Source organism: Myotis lucifugus, unplaced genomic scaffold (genome assembly GCF_000147115.1).
Source record: "Myotis lucifugus unplaced genomic scaffold, Myoluc2.0 scaffold_583, whole genome shotgun sequence".
NCBI classification, from domain to species: Eukaryota; Metazoa; Chordata; class Mammalia; order Chiroptera; family Vespertilionidae; genus Myotis; species Myotis lucifugus.
This window is the reverse complement of record NW_005871631.1, coordinates 247,815-263,558: the sequence shown is the minus strand read 5'-3', so window position 1 is coordinate 263,558 and position 15,744 is coordinate 247,815. Positions and strand designations below refer to the sequence as shown.

The following is a 15,744-nucleotide window of genomic DNA, read 5'->3' as shown; positions in this document are numbered from 1 at the left end:
CCATGGGACCAATCCACATACCTTGCCTTATGTTGGAAGTGATGAGAAGAAGTCGTGAGGAAGGAAGGGGGCGGGGCGGGCGAAGGCAGCTGCTTTGTGCAGAATGGTCTGGGAGGTCTTTGAGAGGTAACATTGCCCAGAACCCTGGGTGAAGTGAGGGAGGAGACCAGGCGGGTGTCTGAGGGAAGAGTGGGCCAGACAAGGGGGCAGCCAGTGCAAAGGCCGAGGGGAGTGGCTGGAACAGGAGGATTGGGGAAGCGGAGGGGTTGGTCGGGGGCCGGGTGACATGGGGCCTGGTAGTTATGCTAAGGAGTTAGGAAACCATGGGAGCATCTGGAGGTGGGGAGTAACTGGAATTGTTTTTAATGGGCCATTCTAGCTGCCAGAGGAAGGGTCTGTAGGGGGTGAGGTGGAAGCTGGGAGCCCACAGGGAGCCGCTGGGGACTCCGCGCAGGGCGGTGGGACGCTGTGGCCTGTGGAAGGCAGAACCAGAGCCTTGCTGAGGGGCTGGGTGTGGGGCGACAGAAGGCAGAGGGGAGTCAAGGACAAGTCTGAGGGCGTTGCCTGTGCCCTGGGAGGGTGGGTTTCCTGAGCTGGGAAGGGGAAAGTTCTGTGGGCAGAGGCGGGTGTCAGGGTCCGGGGTGGGTGCGTTGATTTGACACATCCGTGTATGGAGCTGGGTTGGAGAGGAGGCCGGGGCTCCAGGGAGATGCTGGGGAGTGGCTGGCATGTCAGTGGCATTTGAAGTCAAGAGACTGGATGAGGTCAAGGGGTGAGTGAGGCAGAGAAGGTGAGGCCTGAGCTGCAGGCCCTCCTTGGTGTACAGGAGCGGAGACCGCACGGACTCCAGGAGGTGGGGCGCACCAGGGGACCCCCACCTTCGACAAGGAGACTGATGGACAGAGTAGCTCCTGTGCTTGGTTTCCCGTCTTTTCCCCCCTCCCCCCAATATTTTTATTGATTTCAGAAAGAAAGGGGGGGAAGAGATAGAAACATCAATGATGAGATTCATTATCGGCTGCCTCGGCACGTCCCCCACTGGGGCTTGAGCCCACAACCCGGGCATGTGCTCTGACCAGGAATCAAACCGTGACCTCCTGGTTCACAGGTCGATGCTCAACCACTGAGCCACACCAGCCAGGCTGGTTTCCCACCTTGGTCCTGCCTGTGTTTTAGGGGTGTATTTTGGTGAGGGATCCAGGTGAGAGTGACTGCAGTGGGAAACAGCAACATGGATGTCGCCTACGGACTGTCATCCTGACCCCTTGTCCTGTTGGGTTGGGCAGGGGTGGGGCAGCAGGGGTCACCTTGTCACTCCTCTCCCCTACTCCTTGTAGGTTCATCAATAAGCTCCAGCCAGGCTCCGTGAAGAAGGTCAATGAATCGACACAAAATTGGCACCAGGTGAGCCCAGACTCTTAACTCTTTCAACCCCTGGCCACAGCCCCTCAGCACCGCCCTCTGCCTCGCCCCTGCCTTGACTGCCCCCTGCCTCTCCAGCTGGAGAACATAGGCAACTTCATCAAAGCCATCACCAAGTACGGGGTGAGGCCCCACGACATCTTTGAGGCCAATGACCTGTTCGAGAACACCAACCACACCCAGGTGCAGTCCACCCTCCTGGCCCTGGCCAGCATGGTGAGTGTGGCTCCACGGTGGGCATGGGCGGAGGGGCTGTGGGCGGTCTGGGCTGGAATTCAGGTGGGGCCACTGGCGTCCCTGAGCCCAGCGTGGGTGGGAGGGGACCGTGCAGCCCGAGGCTCCCTCCTCAGTCCCTGCCCCCCTCCCTCCCTTCCCCAGGCCAAGACGAAAGGGAACAAGGTGAACGTGGGTGTGAAGTATGCCGAGAAGCAGGAGCGGAAGTTTGAGCCGGAGAAGCTTCGAGAGGGGCGGAACATCATTGGGCTGCAGGTACTGCCCCTCCCCACCCGAGTCTCACTGCCCGGCTGGAGGTGGAGGCGGGACGGCATCCTGGTCCCTGCGGGCTTTGGGGACAGCGTATTTGGCCTTGATGCTCTAACTCTGTACCTGACCCACTCCCGCAGCAGCTCTAGAAGGCAGGCTGTTACCGTCAGACCATGTATATGGAAACAGGCCTGGAGAAGCTGGCTCAGCCGTCTGGCTCTCCCAGGTGACAAGTGGCCACGCTGGGACTTGAACCTGTCAGTCAGGCCTGGGTGCTCTGAGCCACTCGCTGAGCTGTGACACTTTCTCTGGGCCTCGGCTTCCTGTGTGTAGCCTGAGTGGAAACAGTGCCTTGTTAGAGGCCTGTGAGTGTCCACGGGCATTGGCACATCGGTGGTCCGTGGTGAGGCTCTGTAACCTTGAAGTGCCTCTCCTTCTGGATCCTTAGATGGGCACCAACAAGTTTGCCAGCCAGCAGGGCATGACGGCCTATGGTACCCGGCGCCACCTCTACGACCCCAAGCTGGGCACGGACCAACCCCTGGACCAGGCCACCATCAGCCTGCAGATGGGCACCAACAAGGGAGCCAGCCAGGTGTGTGGGGGGCCATGGGGTGGCTGGTGGGCTCTTGCCCTTCGCCGTGCCCACGGCCTGACTGCGCTGCCTCCGCAGGCCGGCATGACGGCTCCGGGGACCAAGCGGCAGATCTTCGAGCCGGGGCTGGGCATGGAGCACTGCGACAGTCTCAACGTCAGCCTGCAGATGGGCAGCAATAAGGGGGCCTCGCAGCGGGGCATGACGGTGTATGGGCTGCCGCGCCAGGTTTACGACCCCAAGTACTGCCTGACGACCGATTACCCCGAACTGGGCGAGCCTGCCCACAACCACCACCCACACAACTACTACAATTCTGCCTAGGGCCCTGGGCCTCCCGCCCTCACCCCCCAGGGAGGCTGGCTGCTGCTCGGCAGGGCCTAGCCCGGCCCCGCTAACCCCTGCCCCCTGCATGGCGCCCTCCAGCCCCTGGCACCTGCCTACAGGGTTAGCACTGGGGGGGAGGAGCAGACTGGGGGGTCTGTGTGGGGGGGAGGGGGCTCTCCTCCCTGGAGCACTGCAGGGTCCAACATCGAGCCAGGTGTTCCCAACGGCATCCAAAGGACGCACTGAGCAAAGCTACCCCAGCTGCCCCCCACTCCCTCACAGGTGGGTTCCCCCCAGGACAAGAAGCCCCCCAAGCAAAGCCCCCAGAGCCCAGGCTCAGCCTGCCTCCACCCCATTCCCACAATGGGAGCCAACTGCATGCCCAGAGACCCAGCGGACACACGCGGTTTGGTTTGCAGCGACTGGCGTATGTGGATGTGACAGCGGTGTTTGTAATGCGAGCACTTTCTTTTTCTATTTCACTGGAGCACAATAAATGGCTATAAAATCATCTGAAGACTCAGGTTGCTCTGTCCTGGAGCCTGTATGGCTCTTGCACATGCACAAACAGCCTTGCTCAGATACCCTGCATTGACCAAATACACTTCTGCACAGGCGCACACTCTATACACACAGGCTCACAGCCCCTCGGCTGGACCCAGGACACACGGACATGTACTCACACACACACCTCTTGGTGGGTATGGTGTGCACAGGCTTGCTGCAGCCTTAGAGGCACCTACAGATACTCACACATGCAGTACACACTCCCACATAAAAAGACACGTAACAACGCACCCTCTCACATATGCACACAATACCCACACACACATGCTCAGTACCCATGTTGTGAGGAAAAACCAAGGTGCTGGGATGGGCTAGATGGGACAGGTGACCTTGGGCAAGTCACTTCCCCTCCTCAGGTCTGTTTTTCCATCAGGAAAATGGGGACAGCAAGGCTCATGGGGAAGCTTAAATGACTACACCAAATAGGATGTTTGGCACCGACCAATGGGCAAGCTGGGTCCTGGAGGCCCCTGTGGGCAGGGGGACCCCGTTAGTCCTGGATTGCAATGTGTGGAGGGTGAGAGGGGACAGGGCAGTGGGTGAGGATGGGCATTTTGTGGGCCCAGGGCAATGGCCCTTTACTGACTGGCAGAGCAGTTGAGTAGCTGACTGAGGGCATGGCTGTCTTATGCGCCAGGCTCACTCTGCCCTCTTCTTACGGCCGATCCGTCTCGCCTGCCATTCCAGGACCCTAGAAGTCTGTGGCCAGGCCCCCAACCTCCCTATGTTCAGAGGGGACCCTGTTCTGTGATGTCGACCCCAGTCATCCCTCTTGCAAGCCACCAACTGTCAGGGTTCCAAGGAGAGGACGCAGCCATGCAGGGGTCACAGCGCAGCCTTCTCTCCTCCCCTCCCCAGGGCAGGGGATGAGGCTGGAACTCGGGGGATCTGCAGACAGACATCAGAAGACCTACATGCAGATGATTTAGCCCTTGGGGCCTTGTAAACTGGATTCCAGGCACTCTTGGCCTGGCTACTGTGCGTCCTGCTCCCCGAGGGCCAGCTCTAGAAGCTACGCTGAGGATCCACGCCTGGCTCTGGGCCCTGCCTCCTGTGGAAAACAGCACCATATTAGCACTTGGTCTGTGAGACTGGGGTGGGCGGGCCCTGGATGCCAGAGGACTGAGCCCCCTTTCCCTGGACCCCAGAGGCAATCCCACCCAGGCCCGTCCACCACTTGCCCATGACCACTGTCTCCTGTCTGGACCAAACCTTCCCTGGGGCCTTGGCGGGGAGGTGGGAGCACCAGGAAGGAGCATCTCAGGCCAGGGTGGACTTCAGGGGGCACATGCCAGACCCAGTAGCTGGGCCTGGGTGGTCAGGGCTTCCTGCCAGCTCAGCATTTGACTGTTCACATCCCTCAACATCCAGGGTGGATTCTAGTCGCTCAAACCAAACGAGGCACCTCCATCCACAGTGTGGCCCCTGGAGGAAGGTTCCATCATCCTTCCCATTGCACCAATGAGAAATCCAAAGCTCAGGGCCCCTGCTGCTCAGGCTCAGGAGGCAGAGCTGGACCTGCCGCAGGCTACTGAGAGTCAGGACCTTCATAACCAGGAGGCCATCCGAGGGCACTGGGCAGTGCCCAGGTGCTCACCATCAGCCATGCTAAGATGTGTGCTTTTCCCAACACCACCAAGCAAGGAACTCAGTTCCGACACTACCTGGAGATAGTATCAGATCCCATAGAATAAGGGCTCGGTCCTACAAGCTGGTCCTCCCCCACTTCAGCTGCCAATTGCAAGTCCAGGTGCTTGTGACCAACTGGCTATAGATCGTTCAGTCCTCAGAGAAACAGGTCGCTTACAGGTTTATTATAAAAGGGCATAAGCCAGGAACAGCCTGATGGAAAAGCTGCACAGGGCAAGGCTGGGGAAGGAGAGCGGAGCCGCTATGCGCTCCATGCCCACCTTCCCAGCACCTCCCCAGTTCACCAACCTGGAAGCTCATCAAACCTTTTTATTTAAATTTTTAAATTGAATTTATTGGTTGATAAAATTACATAGGTTTCCCCATAGCCAGTTTGGCTCAGTGGATAGAACATTGGCCTGTGGACCGAAGGGTCCCAGGTTCAATTCTGGTCAAGGGCACATTCCTGGGTCATGGGCTCAGTCCAAAGTGCAGGAAGCAGCCAATCAATGATTCCCTCTCATCATCGATGTTTCTCTCTCTCTTCCTCTCTGAAATCAGTAAAAATATATTTTAAGCCAAAACCGGTTTGGCTCAGTGGATAGAGCGTCGGCCTGCAGACTGAAAGGTCCCGGGTTCGATTCCGGTCAAGGGCATGTACCTGGGTTGCGGGCACATCCCCAGTGGGAGATGTGCAGGTGGCAGCTGATCGATGTTTCTAACTATCTATCTCTCTCCCTTCCTCTCTGTAAAAAATCAATAAAATATATATATATATAAAAAATATATATATATATATATATATATATATATATATTTTAAAAAATTATATAGGTTTCAACTGTTCACCAAATCTTACTGAAGATTTAGAGAGCTTAACCTGTAGTCTCTCCCTGACCCTCCCCAGAGGTGGCTGGGAGTTCCCCTCAGTAATCACCTGATCTTTCTGGTGACCAGCCCCATCCTGGGTGATCGCACTGGAAATTCCAAGTTTTAGTAGCTCTGAGCCATGAACAGGGACAAAGATCAATACATATTGGACCCCACCCCGGCATCTGGCTGGTACCTCCAGCCTTTGAGACTCCTCACCAGCCTGGGACAAGCCTCCCTTTAGGACCCTTACTCTTCTCCAGAGCTCCCCAGCCCCACAAAACCAAGAGCTGTCCTCTCAGCCTGCACCCTGGGTGAAGCCAGGCGGCCTGGGTTTAAGGACCAGCTGTGCTGCTTTCTGGCTGTGGGACCTTGGGCCAGTGACCTCCCATCTCTGGCCTGTTTCCTCACCTGCAAGCCTGGGACACCTGCCTCACGGGGTGGCTGTCGGGACAAGGGGGTAAGGCAGGCAAGCCCGAGAGAAGCCACTGCAGAGGGTGGCTCCTGAGTTACCTCTGCCAGCCAGGAAGCCTTCCCTGACCCCCTGCTCCACGCACCTCAGCTCTGTTGCCCTATTTCTCACTGAACTAAATTCTTGCCCACGTCTGTGGGGTCATCGGAGTTCCTTGCCCCCAGCACTGCCACGGTTTTACCCTGGATGCTTGTCTAGTGAACAAATGTTGGACAGTTGGAAGGACTGACCCCACCCCATTTCCAATGACGTGCCAGGCCTCCCTCCCACCCCTCACTGGGCCCGAGGGGCTGACCAGAACCCAAGAAATCAGACAGGAGTCTGCGTCGGCTGCTTTATTTAAGGACTGGTGACTAACAGTCCCCAACCCAGCCCCTCCCTCCCCTATAAAAGCAACTACACATGAACCGGGGCCCCCCTGCCAGGGCCCAGCCAGGGGCCAGTGGTGCTGAATCCCAGGCCACAGTCCTTGGAAGGCAGAGGAGGCGTGCAGTCCAGTTCACACGGGCAAGGTGCTGGGGAGGTGGGCGAGGAGGCGGAGAGTCCTGAGGCTGTCTCTGCTGGGCTTGTCCTCACCCAGGATGTCAGGACATTGGCCCCCGGAGAAGCCAGGGCTCCAGAGCCAGGGGGTCAGGGGCCGAAGGAGGGAGCAAGTGAAAGGCTTTTGGAGCCAAGGGAGGCAGTTCAAACCCCCGGAGCCCCCTGCCCATGAGCACACCCCCATGGCCACACTTGCAGTCACACATTCACATCCACATCCACTCCATACACAGGCAGGGGCTGCGAAGGCCCTGGACCCACACCCTGGACCTCAGGAATGTCTCTGGATTGGTACCCAGCGGGCTGGTCCTCGGCAGGGAGTCTGCAAAGGGGGTGGGTCCTCTGTTTTGCTACTGATTGGCGGCCTCACAGGCGTCTATCCAATCACTATACACGTCCACCGGTTCTGATAGATCTGAGCCGTTGGAGTCAAGGGCAACTGCCGGCATCCGACACCTCCCCTTTCCCGTATACACCTTAGCTGCTCACGATGTCAGCCAGACCCCTGCCCTGCCCACTATCACCCGCTTAAGCAAGCAGGTAGCACCCATTCCTCTGGGTGGCCAAGGCCCTGCACAGGATACACAACAAGGCCCAGGATGCAAGGGCTTATTCTACCCCTGGCCTTGGTGAGAAGCCCTTGAGCAGCCCACCCTGGGCAGGGCAGCCCTGACCACCCCATCCCCACCCCCTGGATAAAGCCCAGTTTCCCAAGGATACACGTGATGGGTGTCTGGAATTCCTCTAGGCACACGGTACAGGAGATGACTCCGGTGTTACGGGCACGGTCCCTGGAATGGGAGGAGATGGAGGGACTGATAAGCAAAGAGGCCTGTATCTAAGGGGGAGCCAATTCCCGCCTGAGGGTGGGGGAGGCCCCGTGAGGCAGGATTCCTGGCCCCCACCCCTTGCTCACATTTTCACGTCACAAGATTTCTCGTGGTTGCAGAAGGGGCAGGTGAACTGGGTCTCTAGAGTGCCTGTCATCTTCTTCTTGGGGGGTGGCTTTCGTTTTGACTTTCTGCGCCCCATGTCTGCAGGAGGGTGAACCTGTGGGGGAGGAGGACAGATGTCAACAACTCAGGGGACCCAGGAGGCCCTGCAGTGGCTGGCCCACAGTGAAAGGAGGACTTGCACAATGGCTCTCTCTGAGGACATCAGACAATTCCAGTGCACTCTGGGTAGAGGGGGTGAGAGCAGGTTCTAGGTCAGGGGTGGGCAAACTTTTTGACTCGAGGGCCACAATGGGTTCTTAAACTGGACCGGAGGGCCGGAACAAAAGCATGGATGGAGTGTTTGTGTGAACTAATATAAATTCAAAGTAAACATCATTACATAAAAGGGTACGGTCTTTTTTTTTTTTTTTTAGTTTTATTCATCTCAAACGGGCCGGATTCGGCCCGCGGGCCGTAGTTTGCCCACGGCTGTTCTAGACTCTAACCCTGTCCCACCCCACTTACTACATGACCTCAAGTAGGTAACTTAATCTCCCTGTGCCTCAGTTTCCTTACTTATAAGACAGAGATGAGGTAGCTACCTCAGAGGGGCTGACAGAATGCACTGTCTAAAGCCCATCCATCGCTGGCACCTACACAGGCGGCCACTGTTCCCGGTGAGGATAACCCGAGTACCGACAGGCCAGTTGTCCAGGCCTGGGCAGAGCCGAAGTGCTCTGGAGCCATGATTTTAGGACCAGCTGCTCCTCTTATCAAAGGACATGCAAGGACCCCCCAGGAGGAAAGACACTCAAGGGATTTGACAGAGCCTCCGACAGGCTCCCTGGGCAGCCTACCCACAGAAGAGGGGCTACTGGACAGAGAAGTGTTTCAAGCGGAGAAATGCCATGCAGAAGGCTGAGGACCAGGCCAGTGGGGGAGGGGCGGGTTGAGGAGGCAACAGACAAGAAAGTTTCAAGTGTTTAGCTGGATCCTGACCGCCAGGGAGAGAAACAACAACCTCACCCTGTGCTTTTAAGGGACTGAGGAATACGGGTCAAAAGTCTGGACAAAGATGGAAGTCAGAACTGGGACAGGGCTGTTTGGGGAGGAGAGAGCAGCTGGCAAGACTGAAGAGACAAATCAGTGGAATGAGTGGGTATGCGAGAGACGGAAGAGTCCAGAATGACCTCCAAGGTTGTGATGGGCGGGGTTGTGTCGAACACAAAAGAACAGTCTTGGAGGCAGAGACCACTGAACGAATCTCCATGCCAGGCGCTGGGCTCAGGGCTCCGCATTCACCATTCCTGAGCCTTCCAAGGAGCTCCCCCTCCCTCCCAATCACACTCTGTCTTTCTCTCTCTCCACTGCTGGTTCTAGGATCATTCCTCCGTGACAGGGGAGGTCGGCAATCTGCCAGAAGAAAGACCAGAGTTTCATTCATATTTAGCAATCACTTTCTATGTAACATCCTCATTCATTTTTAAAAATATATATTTTATTGATTTTTTACAGAGAGGGACAGAGAGTTAGAAACATCAATGAGAGAGAAACATCGATCAGCTGCCTCCTGCACACCCCCTACTGGGGATGTGCTGGCAACCAAGGTACATGCCCTTGACCAGAATCGAACCTGGGACCCTTCAGTCAGCAGGCCAATGCTCTATCCACTGAGCCAAAATGGTTAGGGCACATCCTCATTCATTTAAAAAAATGTTTAAAGCCTGGCCAGCCTGTCTCAGTGGTTGAGTGTCAACCTATGCATCAGGAGGTCACTGTTCCATTCCTGGTCAGGGCACATGCCCAGGGTTCAGGAGGCAGACAATCAATGATTCTGTCTCATCACTGATGTCTCTATCTCTCCCTCTCCCTTCCTCTCTGAAATCAATAAAAATATATTTAAAATTTTTTCTTAACTTTTCATTACAGTTTACATCCAACATTTTGTATTAGTTTCAGGTGTACAATATAGTGGTTAGACAATCATATACTCTACAAAGTCTTCCCCTGATATTCCAGTACCCACCTGGCACCATACAGTATTACTGACTGTAGTTCCTAGGCTGTACTTTACATCCCCATGAGTATTTGGTAACTACCAATTTATATTTCTCAATTCCTTCACCTTTTTCACCGAGCCCCAATCCCCCTCCCCTCTGGCAACCATCAGTCTGTCCTCTGCATTTATGAGTCTGTTTCTGTTTTGTTTGCTTGTTTATCTTGTTCTTTATTTTTATTTTTTTTAAAATATATTTTATTGATTTTTTACAGAGAGGAAGGGAGAGAGACAGAGAGCTAGAAACATCGATGAGAGAGAGAAACATCGATCAGCCGCCTCCTGCACATCTCCCACTGGGGATGTGCCCACAACCCAGGTACATGCCCTTGACTGGAATCGAACCTGGGACCTCTCAGTCCGCAGGCCGACGCTCTAGCCACTGAGCCAAACCAGCTTCGGCTATCTTGTTCTTTATATTTCACATATAAGTAAAATCATATGGTATTTGTCTTTCTCTGACTTATTTCACTTGGTATCATACCCTCTAGGTCAGTGGTTCTCAACCTTCCTAATGCCACGACCCTTTAATACAGTTCCTCATGTTGTGGTGACCCCCAACCATAAAATTATTTTTGTTGCTACTTCATAACTGTAATTTTGCTACTGTTATATCTGATATGCAAGATGTATTTTCATTGTTACAAATTTAACATAATTAAAGCATAGTGATTAATCACAAAAATAATATGTAATTATATATGTGTTTTCCGATGGTCTTAGGCGACCCCTGTGAAAGGGTCGTTCAACCCCCAAAGGGTCGCGACCCACAGGTTGAGAACCGCTGCTCTAGGTCCACCCACCCTGTGGCAACATCCTCAATCTTAACTGAGGATGCGTCCAAGTCACTGAGTAAACAAAAACAGCTGGCAGAGAACACCCACAAGTCCCCAGGACCACCCATGTGGCTTCCCTCCTTTGCCTTGGACGAATGTCCTAGGTCCACATAAAAACAATTTGTGTCTCTACTAGATCATTAACAAACACACTCCCATCATTAAAAAACAAACAAACCACCACAAAACAAAACACCTCCTTCTCCGAAGGCGTTTCTAGTAGAGCTGTTTCCCTCCCATTCTCTCTCCGCCACCTGCCTCACGCTGGGCAGTCCCACCCCCAGGACACTGGACAAACTGGTTTTCTCTTCCTGCCCCTTCCCATGGGACCCCTCAGAACCTCACTCTTACACCCTGATTCCCTGACAGTTCCTTTCACTCTCAGCTGCTGCTGACCTCCCTCGCCCCCCAATTCTCTAATGAGGAGCCCACCAGCTCCATCTTTGGGCCCCGCCCTCTGCCGACACTCACCTCCATGGCTTCAGATGCCCCTTCTACACGGATGCCACCTGCCCCTCTGGCCTTGCTGTGTCCTTTGACCCACAGGCTCCCCCCCTCTACCTGTCTTGGTCACACCTCCCATCTGATGCTAACCAAACATTAACCTGTCGAAAACTGAGCTCCTGACACCTCAACCTGCTCTCTCCCGGTCTTCCCCATCTCCGCAGACAGCAAATCCATCCTTCCAAACCCCGGGACTCATCCTTGATCCCTCTCTCTCTCTCTCTCACACCCAGCTCTTATCTGGATCCGGTGCGTGCTGCTTCTTTCTAAAACACATTCAGAACCTGACCACCTCTCACCACCTCCAGGGCCACTGTCCTGGTCTGAGTCCAGAGTCCCGGTCACCTCTGGCCTGGATGATCACAACAGCCTCCTCACTGGTCTCCCTGCAGCTCCACATGCGAATCCCACGAGGGCAGGGACTTTTGGCTTTTCTTCGTATCCTCAGAGCTGAGAATTGTTCGTGGCACAGAGCTAGCGCTCAACAGATACTTACTGAGCCAATGAATGAACAAACGAATGCCAGGCCCGACACTACACCACACAATGCTGCAATCAAGGCAGGCAAGGTTTCTGCTCTTGTGAAACTTCTATGGTCGTGGACGAAGACAGACCCTGAACAAGTTAACTAATAAGGGAAATGACCCCAGATATTGTTAAGCCCTGCAAGGTTAACCCCAGGGCAGGTGAAACACTCCCGGAAGGGGGGCTGCTTCAGATAAGGGCAGAGTGGGAAGGACCCGCTGGGCAGGTCACTTCCGATGAGACCTGGATGACCAGAAGGCACCACGCAAGGCAGTCCAGGTAGAGGGAGCAGCAACTGCAAAGGCTGCGAGGCAGACGCTTTTCTCGAGAAAGAGAGAGGCTGGTACAGCTGAAGCTCGGCGGACAACGGGGAGATGCGGGGAGATGGGTATGAGATGCGGGGAGATGGGTATGAGATGCGACAGAAGCGGGAGCAGCAGCCAGACCCCACGAGACCCTGCAGACTTCAGGAAGGTGCGGTCGGTTCTGCAGCCCATGCTCTCACCTATCAGGGCAGTTTCCCCCAAAGTCCAGCCCTGGTACCACCTGCAACAGAACCACCCGGGCGCCCTCAGAAAAGGCTGGTTTCTGGGCCTCGCCCAGATCCACCCGCACTGGGATGTCAGTGGAGGGGCCGGGCCGTGATCTGCCCGCTGCTGAAGCCCAGCAGGCGCAGTGACCGGTGCGCATTAAGCGCTCAGTGACTACGTGGTGGATGAATAAATGAGTCTCCCGAATCGGAAGCTACAGATGCCCCCCACCCCCCATCTCATTTTACCCGGTGGCTACAGTAACCCACCCACCCCACCACAGAACTGGAGGCTGAACTGCCAAAGCCCCAGGGGTCTCGGCCGGTCCTTCGGTGACGACGACCAAAGGCGCCGACAGAGGGATGGGGGGGGGGGGGGTCGGCCTCCGATCCCGCCGAGACTCTAGAGGCGGAGGGTGGGCGGTCCCTCCAGGCTTACCCAGGCGCCTCCGAGCAGCGCGCTCAGCGGGCTGGGACCCGGAGGAGTCAAGCTCCCTGACGGGCCACGCTCCCACCCCCGGGCCCTCGGCGCCTCCTCCGGTACCCCGTGAGCGGCCCCGAGTCGAAGAGCGCCCAGCCCGCCCGGCTCCAACGCCCTCCCGCGAGAACCGTCACCTGCACGAGCCTTCCCTCCTTGCGACAGCCTCGTTCACCCGGGAGACAGTGACTTCCGTCTCTCAGCGGAAGCGGAACCTCTTATCCCCTCACGTCCCGCCCACCCTCCGCGGGATAGTCCAATAAGCAGGACCCGCCTCCTCCTCCAACATCTCTATGCGCATGCGTACTCTCCTGGGGCGGGAAGGGGAGGGGAGAAGGGAGGGGAGCCCACGGGAGTTCCGCAGTGCGCCTGCGCGTGGGCTCGAGCGCGAGAGAGTATGTACTGTTTCTCTGCATTTCCCGCGTTTCAGGGGCGTTGGGTCCGGCCGGCCCTGAGCTGGGAAGGTCTCCTGTCCTCGGTCGCAGTATCTTCCTGGGGGTGGTTCACTTGCCTTTCCCGATTCAAGCCCCAGCCCCTCGCAGCCCACCCAGCTCTGCCCACGTGGGACACATTAAACTATCCCGGTGCTGGGGACTCTTTCCCCCTCCCCACGCGGGAGTCTGTGCTTTTCTTCAATTTCCACCTTTGCTATAAAAAATAAAATAAAATATCCCAGAGCTAAGGAATTGCAAATACTGGCATGGCTGGATCAGGGGGAGGGGGGAGCTTGTAAGACGCTGTTCTCCAACTTTAACAAGAACCTTTGGATCTTGCTACAATTCTGCGTTTGATCATTGGTGACCTTGATAAGGACTGTTTCATTGGAGTGTTCAGGAAAATAACTTGCAATATGTATGTCAAATGGACCTATCTCCAAGGTTTCCACGAGGGGGCAGTGTTACCCCTGGAAGTGCCTTTCTGGAAGCCCCCTTCTCAGTGCAGGTTACAAACCTGAACACACACAGGTGGGGTGGTACAATGACCTGCTGCCTTGCAACTTGCTATTTCCACTGAATGGTCAGTACACATACAGATAACGCTTGTTTTCAGTAGCTACATAATTCGTGGTGCCACTCTGCCATGGCATATGGACAATGCTCTATTTGCTGAAGGGTAGTTTTTCCCGGCCTCCTTCCCTTCCTTCACAGCTTTATTGAGATACTAGAGGCCCGGTGCATGAATTCGTGCACAGGTGGGGTCAGGTGGATGGGGCTGGGGGTGGGAGGGCATGGGAGGTTGGCCTGCTAGCCCCTATGGGGTGGGTGGGGGGCTGATCTGGAGCAGGGCTGGCTGGGGGGAGGGCTGCAGGCAGTTGCCGGCTGGCCCCGCCCCCTGGCCGAACTCCCCATGGAGGGGACAATTTGCATATTAGCCTTTTATTATATAGGATCATCAACAAACCGTAAGCTGCATGTATTTAAACTGACATTTTATGTCTTGACATATGCATATACACGTGAAACTATACAATCAAGATAGTGAGCCCTAACTGGTTTGGCTCAGTGGATAGACCGTCGGCCTGCGGACTAAAAGGTCCCAGGTTTGATTCCGGTCAAGGGCATGTACCTTGGTTGCGGGCACATCCCCAGTAGGAGGTGTGCAGGAGGCGGCTGATGGACGTTTCTCTCTCATCGATGTTTCTGACTCTCTGTCCCTCTCTTCCTCTCTGTAAAAAATCAATAAAATATATATTTTTTTCTCTTTTTTTTATTGCTTAAAGTATTACAAAGAGTATTACATATGTCTCTTTTTTTTCCCCCACCCTTGACAATCCCCCGGCCTCCCCTACCCCCCTAAAATATATTTTTTTAAAAAAGATAGTGAGCGTTTCTATCACCCCAAGAAGTTTCCTCCTTTTTCTTTGTAGTCAGTTCCTTCCCTGCCCCTAGCCCCTGGCACCAACTGATCTGTTTTTATTTCCTATACCTTTATGTTTTTTCAGAAAGTCACATAAACAGAATAATACAATACGTAGCCTTTTGATTTGGCTTCTTTTACTCAGCTTACTACCTTCGAGTCTATGTTGTATCTATCAGCAGTTTGTTCCTTTCTATGTTGAGTTGTATTCCCTTATGAAGATACTAGAGGCCTGGTGCACGAAATTCATGCACGGTGGGGGGGGGGGTGTCCCTCAGCCCAGCCTGCACCCTCTCCAATCTGGGACCCCTCGGGGGATGTCGGACATCCCTCTCACAATCCAGGACTGCTGGCTCCCAACCACTCGCCTGCCTGCCTGCCTGATCACCCCCTAACCACTCCCCTGCCAGCCTGATCGACGCCTAAGTGCTCCCCTGCCGGCCCGATCACCCCCAACTGCCCTCCCCTGCTGGCCCAATTACCCCCAACTGCCCTCTCCTGCCGGCCTGGTCACCCCCAACTGCCCTCCCCTGCTGACCATCTTGTGGTGGCCATCTTGTGACCACATGGGGGTGGCCACCTTGTGCGAGGGTGTGATGGTGAATTTGCATATTACCTCTTTATTATATAGGATACCAGCCTGTTTATCCTTTCAACTACTGCTGGACATTTGGGATGTTTCCAATTTTGGGACAATGATGAATAGAACTACTATGAATCGTCTCATTCAGATCTTTGTGGGGATACTCATTTTCATCTTTCTCTTATTTTTACACTGAAAATATGTGATCCCTCTGGCATTTATTCTAGTATATGGTTGGAAGGAGGGTTCAGGGCTCTGTCTTCTGGGCAAATCAACAAGGCAAATTATACATTTTTCTGTAAAGAAGCATACCACCTGCAAACCTACATCACGTTCTCGTGGGGTCCTTGAAATTTCTGGAATCCCCCCTTCATATTTTCCTGAAGGCAAGGGCCAGGCGGGTTTTTAATATTTTTTTAAAATTTTTAGTTGTGGCCGGTTTGGCTCAGGGTAGAACCGTTGACCTGAGGAACTGAGGGATCCAAGGTCGGTTCCCGGCAAGGGCATGGACCTTGGGTGTGGCACTTCCCCGGGGG

General features: G+C 54.9%; 2 protein-coding genes across 4 annotated transcripts in view; one reads left to right on the top strand and one right to left on the bottom strand.

Annotated features, from left to right (window-relative positions):
- CNN1 (calponin 1) overlaps nucleotides 1-3,338 on the top strand; it is a 10,592-nt gene extending 7,254 nt beyond the window's left edge. Inside the window, exons 3-7 of the mRNA XM_014446856.1 lie at nucleotides 1,177-1,404; nucleotides 1,501-1,638; nucleotides 1,801-1,911; nucleotides 2,354-2,500; nucleotides 2,579-3,338. Coding sequence (XP_014302342.1) covers nucleotides 1,177-1,404; nucleotides 1,501-1,638; nucleotides 1,801-1,911; nucleotides 2,354-2,500; nucleotides 2,579-2,824 — 870 coding nt within the window. The 3' untranslated portion in view covers nucleotides 2,825-3,338. The remainder of the gene's footprint in view (nucleotides 1-1,176; nucleotides 1,405-1,500; nucleotides 1,639-1,800; nucleotides 1,912-2,353; nucleotides 2,501-2,578) is intronic.
- Nucleotides 3,339-6,685: 3,347 nt separating this feature from the next.
- ELOF1 (elongation factor 1 homolog) lies at nucleotides 6,686-13,004 on the bottom strand. Of its 3 annotated transcripts, none has more exons than XM_006104552.3 (4): nucleotides 12,906-13,004; nucleotides 7,822-7,955; nucleotides 7,626-7,696; nucleotides 6,686-7,320 (listed from the first exon to the last, which is right to left on the bottom strand). In XM_006104552.3, the coding sequence occupies exons 2-4, from the start codon at nucleotides 7,935-7,937 to the stop codon at nucleotides 7,256-7,258; spliced, it is 252 nt and encodes an 83-aa protein (XP_006104614.1). In that variant the 5' UTR covers nucleotides 7,938-7,955; nucleotides 12,906-13,004; the 3' UTR covers nucleotides 6,686-7,255. The 3 variants fall into 3 exon arrangements, with proteins under 3 accessions (XP_006104614.1, XP_006104615.1, XP_023601568.1); XM_006104553.3 differs by lacking the exon at nucleotides 12,906-13,004 and adding an exon at nucleotides 12,730-12,885; XM_023745800.1 differs by lacking the exon at nucleotides 12,906-13,004 and adding an exon at nucleotides 11,582-12,004.
- Between the last annotated feature and the right edge of the window lie 2,740 nt (nucleotides 13,005-15,744).

Coding starts and splice junctions, on each gene's coding strand:
- ELOF1 (XM_006104552.3), bottom strand. CDS start 7,937: ATGGGGCGCAGAAAGTCAAAACGAAAGCCACCCCCCAAGAAGAAGATG. Junction 7,697..7,821: donor AAATCTTGTGACGTGAAAAT/GTGAGCAAGGGG, acceptor CTCCCATTCCAG/GGACCGTGCCCGTAACACCG. Junction 7,321..7,625: donor ATTCCAGACACCCATCACGT/GTATCCTTGGGA, acceptor CCAACGGCTCAG/ATCTATCAGAACCGGTGGAC.